The 11,028-nt window shown below is 36.6% G+C and overlaps 2 protein-coding genes across 7 annotated transcripts in view; both read right to left on the minus strand.

The window, feature by feature from the left end:
• The window catches only part of LOC136266977 (uncharacterized), a 65,675-nt gene that overhangs the window by 44,267 nt on the left and 10,380 nt on the right, over nucleotides 1-11,028 (minus strand). The window lies entirely within an intron of this gene.
• On the minus strand, nucleotides 1,493-10,959 carry LOC136266976 (uncharacterized). Of its 4 annotated transcripts, XM_066062030.1 has the most exons (7): nucleotides 10,712-10,959; nucleotides 7,883-8,119; nucleotides 7,722-7,833; nucleotides 5,296-5,387; nucleotides 4,888-5,075; nucleotides 2,597-2,741; nucleotides 2,031-2,170 (listed from the first exon to the last, which is right to left on the minus strand). In XM_066062030.1, the coding sequence occupies exons 2-6, from the start codon at nucleotides 8,083-8,085 to the stop codon at nucleotides 2,641-2,643; spliced, it is 696 nt and encodes a 231-aa protein (XP_065918102.1). In that variant the 5' UTR covers nucleotides 8,086-8,119; nucleotides 10,712-10,959; the 3' UTR covers nucleotides 2,031-2,170; nucleotides 2,597-2,640. The 4 variants fall into 4 exon arrangements, with proteins under 4 accessions (XP_065918098.1, XP_065918101.1, XP_065918099.1 ...); XM_066062026.1 differs by lacking the exon at nucleotides 2,597-2,741 and having other exon boundaries at nucleotides 1,493-2,170; XM_066062029.1 differs by lacking the exons at nucleotides 2,597-2,741; nucleotides 10,712-10,959 and adding an exon at nucleotides 10,504-10,551 and having other exon boundaries at nucleotides 1,493-2,170.

Raw genomic sequence — 11,028 nt, forward strand, 5'->3', positions numbered from 1 at the left:
GGGGGGGGGGGGGGGGGGGCAAAGTCATACAAGGTGGTTAACATTCAGGAAGTATCTAAGAATCATTAACTGCACTTTAGTGCGCAAATCACAATATTAGGGCATATATGCCTCACTGGAAAATTTTGAAGGTTCAGATTGAATTTGAGAACAATTTCAGTGGTGCATGCGTACATGAATACAGTATTCCTCAATGACTGTCATATAAATACTGTACAAGTAGATGAAAGGCCTTTGAACTACACACATAGATACATCTATAATAGCAGATAGGTTTGGATAAATTGCATCCTAAAAAAACTAATTGTGGAACTAGCATATTGTTTAATGTTTCAACTGAATGTTCTATTAGAGTATATGACTGTTCTATTAGAGTATCTCGATCTTGTGCTCTCAAAAATACTTGTGAGCCTTGAGTTTTACTGCAAGAATAGTGAAAGTATCATTTAGCAGATGAGCATTTGTGAGTATGATTCGTGTGTTATGTCCTATGGGTTTATAGTTGTAGTTAAGGAAGAATCAGTGTAATACTATAGTTACCTAAGGGCTGGACAGCTGTTCTGAAGCAAGCCCAGCCCCAAAGGGGCTTCTGGAAACCCCAGAAACCCCCCTTAAGCTACCCCTGGTTGGTACATGGAATTCTGAGTTAGTGCACAGAATTCTGTGTTAACATTTACGTGTATCTTATTGCTATAAATTGTTATGTAGTGAACATAGTGGTCAAACAGCTTTCACAGTACTGCATAATATAGTCCTGGGTTACCAAATGTATGGGTGGGTGGATATTGAGATGCTTCGGTATATGCTTGTCTTTCAGCATGATGGCTTGCTCTTCTAGTGAAGAACACTACTCCAACTCTAATAACTTCACCAGCATAATGTATTGGGTGTACATGCATGCTGCTAATAAATATAACACAGGATCATCTATGAAACACATCAGCCTTGGAGTAACTTTTAACATCCAGGTTGTCTTTTCTTGTCTTCAGGTGCACAGCTAACTCCGTAAAACTTAATCACTTATGATTGTAATTTATGATCAGTTTATTCCACTCTCTTGTACAGCCAAGCTGTGAATTTACAATATTCACCATATATTTGTCACCCATAATCAGTCCATTATTGATGGGATGAGAATTAGCAAATTCCAGAGTAGTATCATAGTCTGTATCCATACATATACTGTGACTCAAGTTATTTGCTTACAGACTACCAATTTTATTATATTTATTAAGATTTTACAGCACACAAGTGATGAAAGTCTGTACGACCCGGTCCTACAGCAAGTAAGAGAATTGAAGAAGCATATAATTATACAAGTATTACATACTATTGGATTCAAGCAAGAGCAATTACTGCCTGTCAAAACATAGTCTAGCTATATATCAATTCCAAAAAGGTATGTTCGTCAGTGCTTCGGTCTGATACCAACAATTATCATGTTTTAACCAAGCATTGGGGCTTGTAAACACATGGCACAGTAACATTTCAAGGAGTGGACATACTGTACACTACTACATTGCACAGAGTAAATATTCAATACAAACCACATGCACGTATTGCTCAATAAATGCTTTCATGAGTAGTTACTGTACTTTATGTCAGTGAATCACATGACCAAGTAAATACAAACATACTATGAAAATAAAAAGAAAACATGTGACAATAAAATAGGTTGTTTATACATAAATGTTCTAATAAAACTATAACTATAGGTCTATATGTATAACAAAAGACACTGTAGCCATATTGCCATATCAACAATCTACGCATTCCTATTCATAGTAATAGTTGCTGTTGGGTGATGTGCAAGACTGGATTCTCTTCTTGTTGTCAACATTTCCTATTGTTTTAATAACACTACATTTAACTGCTGTAGAGTAACTTCCTGACCCTACTTCATGTCCATTGACTACCTGTAAGTGTTGTTTTTCATATAAACTATTAGCTCCATTCACTTGATTTCCAGTAACAGTGGAATATAAACTGTTTAGATTGGGCCAGACAAATGGTGGCAGCCATATGGGGTTTGTAAATGTTTGTAGCTGAGCCAGTTGAATGGACTGAGCCTGCAATGCTGCCAAATGTTCTACCATTGTGAAACAGAGTGGAGAAGTGTTTAATAGATTTGTAGAAGTCAGTAACTGGTTAGAATTAGTAGCAAGATGTTCTGTTGGAAAAGAGATATTATGCTTATATAGTAAATACACTGTGAGTGCAAATTTAGTGTTTTCAAAAATGACCTTAACTTGTAACCCATGAACATTAATGATAAGTAGATAAAACTTTGAAAACTTTCAAATTGTTAGCATTGATCATATTACAGTACACCACTGACTTAAGGTCCAGCCTACCAGCTAGACTGGGAATGATGTTGAATTTAATCACTGTTCCCAAACATGGTCAGATTAGAAACCTAGTGACCGGAAGCAGGTTCTTTAAGTTGGTAGCTATATATACAGACCATTGGTCAAAACTTTGCTGAATAATGCATAAATATATGAGTTTAAATGATAGTGAACTTGATCCATCAAAAAATGTTAAGATGGAAGTGTAGAATTGATGAAACACAAGGAATCTTAGGTTAAGCACTGACGTTCATATTTTTTGTTGAATCCTTTCATCATGTACACAGTCTTATCAGCCTATGACTTTCCATTGCTTAATGCTCACACAGATCAATTTCATGTGGAAGTGTACACATAAGAACATCAGTAACTTCCATACATCTATTCTATGCACTAAACAAAATTAAACATGTAAATTTTAAATGTACCATTTAAATTATTACGCTCTTTAGTGTGAGAATTGTGTACAGTTTGATGTAAGTACTTAGTTAACTTGTTAGCAAAGAAGTTATGTTTGTAACCTAATTCTCAGTGAAAACAAGCAGTCATATGGACTTTTCAAACTGTGTTGTTGCGTTTCAATTTTCACATGCAATATTGCAATGATCGCATTAAATGACTCATGCAATAATTGCATGTCACAAATTCAATATCACCCAACCCTACTACTTTATTGAGGCTTGACTTGATTCAATTCAACTGTGATAAGCTGAAAATCTCCATTTACTACAAAATTCAAAAAGGAGCTCTCAGGATGTGTTCTTTACCATCCGTACTCATGGTTTATTCTCATGTATAAGTTGTTCCTGCATTCAGTGACCACAGTTTACATATAAGACTTCAAAGTTACATACCACCTGATAGCCATTATCCATTTAATTTAAAATAACAAATTTTCATTTTGAGAAATTTGAAATGTTGTGGACATTTGTACAAAGCAGACAAATTGCCATAACTCTGCAACACAATTACACAATTTATTTCAGCCAACTTAACTTTTGACTATTGCATAATTTACTCTGATGGCATGAAAACCTTGTGTTACTTTTTAGTTGCAAAAAGTACAGGAGGTCCTTGATTATAATACCTGAATCTCAATTAACTAAACCCTAAGTGGCTGTTCTATTAGAGTATTTTGTCAACAGGTGTGTATATAGGTTCACCGTACTTTGTTTTAAGCAAATTGTTAAAATCATACTTTACAATGTATGATCAGCTGTATTATCATTCTTGGCCACTCCAAACATCAACATTTTTGGCCACTAGGTACGTTTCTTTTATAGCCAAAAGCTGAGGGAATATATCAGACCACAAACTAGCAGCCACAAGTGAAACTTATCTAATCTGGTCACTTTCAGTTTGCAAAAGAGATCACTTTGTATGCAAGTTTAACCATAGCTAATGTTGTGACATGTACCAGACAAAGTTATATAGGGACCCGTCAATTATGTCTTTTTTTATTTTGGAAGTGATTACTGATCCGAATGGTTTCTATTTTCACGGATGACACAAAATAACCAACAGTCATCCATCTACATGAGTATCAAGTAACTAGTTGTATGTTAGGGTTGGTATATACCCCTAGTATTCAACTTTAGGGCATGTGTTTAATAGTTGCCCTGAGTATTCAACTTTAGGGCACGTATTTAATAGTTGCCCCGAGTATTCAACTTCAGGGCACATGACAAGTAGCATTAGTGTTAGGGTAGGGTCGGGTTCAGCTTTGGTTTCTTCTTCACCTTTAGGTTACGTTCTTCTTACTATATACTGAGACTACTACTTGAGTAACATTTATAAGATAGAAAAGTAGGGGAGGTGGGTAGCTAGCAGTGGTAGCACAGTGGTTACCCCACTTGCCCAATGCTCCATTAGTCCAGGGTTCGAGCCCCAGCTGAGTTTTGTCAGGTTTTTTACTGTCAGTCTAATAGCCAGTACAGCTTATTGAACCAACTTTCAGTTCAATATCCACTGCCTTTTATCTGCTCAAATTTTTACCTATTATGCTCAATATTTATGCCTTGGTTCTCATGTTTTGCTAATAAATTTGCACTTTATGGGTAAATAATAACAAGTGACTGAAGCACAGCCTTGTTTGTCAAAATGTATGTCACAGAAAAGATCGATATACTCTAATAGAACAGTCAGCTACCTGATTTTTCTAAAGTTACTGACTGTTCTATTAGAGTATATCAATATTTTTCTGTGATGTGTATTTTGAGAAGCAAGAATTTATAGTATTGCACAAGTGTTCTGCCTATTATACTAGCATTATGCTCAATGCTTTCAGGCACCTATTATGTTCACAATTGTGCCAGCATAATCGGCGGGTCTCTAGAGTTATAGCCTATAGCCATAGCCATCATGTATGCTCATTCATATGACCTTGATGTGGCAGGAAAGTTGAATGAAAAGAAGAAGGCATATTTGGAGGTTTTGGATTTGGGAGTTATTTCACTGTGATGTATTAGAAATATATCCTGTGTAATATTGAACTATCGAATAACATAAATGCTTATGTTATATCCTATATAGAATTTACTTTCATTGTCTTGATTATCTTCAACCACCATTCGTTCACAATCTTCTATTTGGTTTTGTTCAACATGCTGTTCACTAATATGACTCTGTGGATCATCTAAAGAAGATTCGCATGTTGTACCCTGTCCACCACCTTCATTTTCATAATCACCATCACTGCTGCATTTCTCTGCGCCTCCCGAAAACTTTCTACAGTGAATAATAACAAGAGTCTATTATGGACTCTTGAAAATAGTGTATACAAAACACAAAGCTGATATATGTATCAAAAGCTGATGGTTAACTTATTCAAACTTATATAGCATGTCTATACAAAACACGAGAACACTGTACGTTAACACATCATACTAACAAATTTCCAAGCTACGTATGTCCTCAATACACGACTCTAATCAATTAATTTGCTTACAATAACTTTTGAAGCTTTTCTGTAAGGCAATCTTTTTCTTTTTTCAATGTAGATAAGCAATTTTCATTTTCTTCAGCAATATGTTTCAATTTCTAAAGTATTAAAAGTCAACAACAGCTATATATCTTTCATCATAAGCACATACTGACCATGCACACAAACAGAAAATTAATTTTCAATTCTGTTTTTAAAAGTTCTTTTTCAGACCTTGTGGCAAATCACACAAGTGGCCTTTGACTAATGTATGTTCTGCTTTGATACGTAGTAAAACACTGTACCATAATTTTTTTTCATTCAAAGCCTTTAGTTTCCTTCAATATTGTTAAATACTGCTATTTTTCATAAGAACATCCCATCCCACAATCCCACAAAGCAATGCACTTGGCCACCATGACACTGCTGGGCCATCTTTGCACTAGTCAGTTGCTACATTTGATTTGGTACAGGCAATTGCAAAATATACAATACTAGTACCCTGCAGGATGATTAATCAAACTCACAGGCGGGGGTGAGGGTACCATAAATCCCACCTGAATCTTGTCTATTATGTGACATTTACTCTTCCAGTTCCAACTGAGTGGAGTTCTTGCTCAAGCAAACAACAGTGACCGAGCATCAAGCCTTGCAATTCCAGGCTCCTAATAACTCTGCCATGCTGCCTCATAACACATGCACATACATCACACACACATGTACACATGCACGCACGCACACACGCACGCACGCACACATACACACAAAGTTAAAAGCAAACTCTCCGGCAGCCATGCAAGCACAGCTATTGCTGCCCAGCAAACCAACACTGGATGCCTATGCACCACTCCTGGGTCAGGACTAGTAACCCTTAGGAGAACTGTTTAGCTCTTATGGAGAGGGGCCTTGGAACCTGAAGTTCCACAACAATCCCAACACCACTAAGTGAGATGAGGGCAGTTGGGCATTTGCTTCCCCAGTTAAAATCAGGTACCCATTTGGGTGGGCTGCTTTTCCAGTTGATACCAAGCCACCAGCTCCCCATTATGCATTATGCAGCTGGGTAGACTAAACAACATGAGTAAAGTTTCTTGCTCAAGGAAGCAACAACAACAACAGCCACTTGGCATAACTGGGCATCGCTTTTGATTTCTAGGCCAATGCTCTAGCCATTTGGCTATGCTGCCTCTCTCTCTCTCTCTCTCTCTCTCTCACACACACACACACACACACACACACACACACACACACACACACACACACACACACACACACACACACACACACACACACACACACACACACACACACACACACACACACACACGCACATGAGCATCTCTGATATATAGAATTTCTAACCTCATAAAATGCAGCTATCTGTACAGGCAGGAAACTTAGCTGTTGACTACATTTGAAGGCAATAAATTGTTGTAACATTAGTCTTAATCACTAGTAGGTTCTTAAAAGCATCCTGAATATTCAAAACCAGCATTTCTTGATAGGGCAAATGATAGCAAGACATGCAGTGTGATTGTATTAAGGAGTGATACAACAAGGCAAAGCCAAGGTGTGATTGTTGCATTATTCATATCTATTGAAGAATCAGCATGCTTAGACAAACGGCTCATGTGATCGTTATCTTTCAAAAACATAGCATGCAGATACAGCAGTGTGGCAGCAGATTTATATCAGTGGAAATCAGTAGTGTAGAAGGTGATTTATTTTGCGCACAAAAAGGTTCCCATGCACAATTTGGTCACATATTATCACTATATAGAAGAGTTGTTAAGCCATGTAACAACTTACCCAAAGAATTAATTAATGCAACGGGTCAACTTGATGATTTTAAGAGTATTGTGAGGTAAACAATTTGTTCTTATGTAGTTAATTTTCTTACACCTGTTCATCAGGTCATATGGCCTTATAATTTACCTGTATAATATTGGAATAACGTCTAGAATGCTACACTACATATGGAGGTCACGTCTTTACTTGGAAACTCATTTGTATAGTGCATACTAGCAAGAGTTCATAATATATATATATATATATATATATATATATATATATATATTATGAACTCTTGATACTAGTATGGCTTAACACACAGAAAAAGTTGCACCATTCTAGTCAAAAGTTACATGTACATCATTCCTGTCACCATATAGCTATGTATACCAATACAATTGGTGTGAAATAGTACCAGATGGTTTAAGTACTACATATACTGGAAGCCTTGAATATTTCTACCCGCTACTCAATAGTTAACTCTGTATTTAAAAAAAAAAATTTACCATAATTCAGTGTTCATTGACACATCATAATTATACTTAATGTTCCACAAAGTTACAGAGGAATGATTGTGGGCTACCACATTAGAATTAGTGTGGTCAATAACATGTAGCCATTAACATTGTGTCACCCACTTCTAGTCTGTGTTGTGGTCTAACCTTGATCTCCTCTGTTGCAGTACACAGGATAGTTCTTAGAATTGGCTTTTTGTGTGTGTAGGGTTGGAGCTCCTGGTGAAGTGCCAGCTGTGCTCGTTTTAAACTACTTCGTCTAATAGCAAAACAATTTAACATACAGTTTTCACACAAGTTATATTTACCTTATCTTTTCATTGGCAGTACGCCTCATCCTTCTAGATTTAGTACCTCGATACTTATGTTTAGACTGGTGATAACAGACATTACTGTCATCATCAGAATTTTCATCAATTTTAGCAAATGGGTTTTCTTCACTCTGAATATCTACAGCGTAAGCATCGCAGTCCATTGATTCTACAGTAGTGGGAGCTTTGGCCTTTTCCATGTTGTAAATACTTCAGTTTCATTAGAATTCTTGCCTGTTAAAAATACAACAGTTACATGTATGTATGTATCTCTCTAATACACATACAGTTTGAAGCCAGTACAACACTAAACAATTATGCTTTGGTAGCCTAGTTATCTAGATGTTTATCTATGTAGCTAACTGGAGAAAATCATCATGGAGATATGCACAGTAGACGATACCTGAAACCATCAACATTGCCTCCAGTGTGAACTAGTTAATTTCACCAATCACTGATCTGAGACCACAACGCAACTTGCCATTGACCAGTGATCAGTACGTAGTTATCATGTTAAAGTAATTTTATAATTGAAGAAAGATAAAATAATAACAGTGACATTTCAACCAGATGGCACGGAGTTTCGGCAGCAGTAATAAAATAATAATAAACTGGACAAGGTTTATTGACCACAATAACTAAATACAATCGCATTAATTTTTATTTATTTAAGCTAAAACATAAAATTTTTTATGCCAAACTGATCATGCTATTTTTATGCATGACATGTGTCAAATTTTTAATAGTGTTTATACAGAAAGGTTAATGCTGTAAATATGCATTCATGGATATATAAGCATATACTCAATCTCCCACATGTACCTACATAGTTTGGATATAAGAAGTTGTCACAGTCCAGCATTATTACACTTATCAACTACAAACCATTTCTGTGTCCCATATCTTCAGATCAGCAGCAGCAATGGAAAGATTACATAATATATTCAGCTATGTAGATGGCCAAACTTGGTAATTTAAGTTTTAGTATATAATTTCCACAGGAACTACACTAATAGTGTATAATAGCAGGCCAATGTATCTAGATGTCTATCAGTTCAGTTTGTAATAAAATGGCACTGAGAACTGCAGTCACCATTCTTTGCACATTCACTTACTACCCTGATTATTTCACCAGAGGAAGGAAATCTCCGACCCAAGATATGTACAGCAATATCACATACACTGTTACTGATGCACAAAAGCCAGCTTACTCAGGTGAAAGCTCACGTTTACTACAAGAGTTATAGGATTACTACACAGTAACAAGAGTTATAAGATCGCAGATTTTTGTCATGCATGATAAACTTCAAGTCATTCCAAAGAAAACAAATACCTCCACAACCAATAGTCTTTGTGAGACCAATGATTACCCCCAGACTCCACTGCAGATCTGCATATACACCACCAAAAGCAAAGCCTTCAGCTACCATACTAGCATGGTCACACCTACCCAGTGAACCAACACTGGGGCACCTGCGCATTACTCAGGTGCTATGAGTCAGTGCAGGTAAATCCTCCTGGGGCAGCCTGCAGGACTACAGTAACCCACAGAAGTCTGTACAATGTGCCACAAGTGTGTGGGCACTCGAAGTCCCACCTGTACCTTCACCCATTTTGTGAGACATGGCATTTGCTTCCATGGTTAACACACACACATGTGTGCGCACACACACACACACACACATACATGCACACGCACGCATGCACGCACACACATGCACACTAAGGTTAAAAAGAATAGGACAAATATTCATTATCCGTTTGTTTTCGTATTTGTTAAGAAATAGTCATTATTCGTTTAATCTTGAAAGTTTCTAAAAACTGAAAGCTGTTGTTTTTAAACTGTAATTGTTAAACTGTAATTCATCATCTTTTAAAGGCAAACGCATACATGTAAAGGACTTTTCATGTAAGTTATAGTAGCAAGATTATATTATGAACTCTTGATAGTAGTAATCAAAGTGATTTTGTCCCTTTCGAGCACCTAGTTATACAGAAAATTCTTAAAAAATAATTTGTTAATTTGTTCGTTAATTTGAAGAATATTCGGATTCTTAAAATTTGATATTCGTTTCACCCCTAACACACACAAATGCACACGTACACAGGCACGCACACACACATGCACACACACACACACACACACACACACACACACACACACACACACACACACACACACACACACACACACACACACATCAAATCTTATCTTCCCTCATCCACAAGGTGAAAGAGGATAGCTACATAGCTACAGTGTTTAGCTAGCTACTAGGTGTGAAAGTTGTCATGTATATTAACAAACATGTGTTTGCCTGAACTGCATGGACAGTGGCTCAGTTATAACAAAGCAGTCATCTCCTGAAACTAATTTGGTCAGACATAACATAAATAAATGCATATCAGTAGAAGTAGTCTAGTAATACACAGGAAAAGGCACAATGAAATTATACATAAAAATTCTACAATAGGTTTTTTGCTCTGTAGAATTATTGCTGAATTGAACAGAATTTGGCTGTAGGATTATGCTAGATTATTGCTGTTATAGTTTGTTCAATTTGGCATTAATTTTACAGAGCAACTAAACATGTTGTAGAATTTCGTGTATTATTCTATACCTGCATGTGATAGGTTCAATACGTAGATACATCAGTATACCGCTAGCCATCACGTGTATATAGCTACGACTGTGATAAGTGCATATAGTGCAGGAAGTAGCTACGGATGGCTACGTACGTGCTAGTTCATTTCCACGACGATTTCACATACATGTACGGATATATATGAATAATATATAATGCTAGCTAGACTGTACATGCAGTTTACCTTATAGCTAATGAAGTAATATAGCTAGCTTATCAGGTCCGAGTTAACGGTCAACTTGCTCCAAAGGTTTGCAGTTTCAACAATATTAGTAGAGGTATAGCTAAAACTAGGTCCTACTGTCCACCTTTTCAGCTCCTAAACGTGTGTCTGACCTGATAGAGATAATTTATGGAAGCACCCCACGTGGCTAACTATCACTGCTTTCTTTAGGCATATACTCCCGTGCGGTCGGTAGCACAATTTAAAAAAAAAAAAGTTATCAGCTAATTAGCTAATTAGCTACGTCCCAGCTACGTCCCATCTACGTCACGTTACCC

The sequence above is a fragment of the Dysidea avara genome, chromosome 9, assembly GCF_963678975.1.
Source record: "Dysidea avara chromosome 9, odDysAvar1.4, whole genome shotgun sequence".
Taxonomy (NCBI): domain Eukaryota; kingdom Metazoa; phylum Porifera; class Demospongiae; order Dictyoceratida; family Dysideidae; genus Dysidea; species Dysidea avara.

What these genes read in the sequence shown, in the direction of transcription:
- LOC136266976 (XM_066062026.1), bottom strand. Translation starts at nt 8,085, where the DNA reads ATGGAAAAGGCCAAAGCTCCCACTACTGTAGAATCAATGGACTGCGAT. An exon ending in ACTGCCAATGAAAAGATAAG is followed by an intron (nt 7,834 to 7,882) that starts GTAAATATAACT and finishes TTTTGCTATTAG; the next exon opens with ACGAAGTAGTTTAAAACGAG. An exon ending in AGATAATCAAGACAATGAAA is followed by an intron (nt 2,171 to 4,887) that starts GTAAATTCTATA and finishes CTTTTCCAACAG; the next exon opens with AACATCTTGCTACTAATTCT.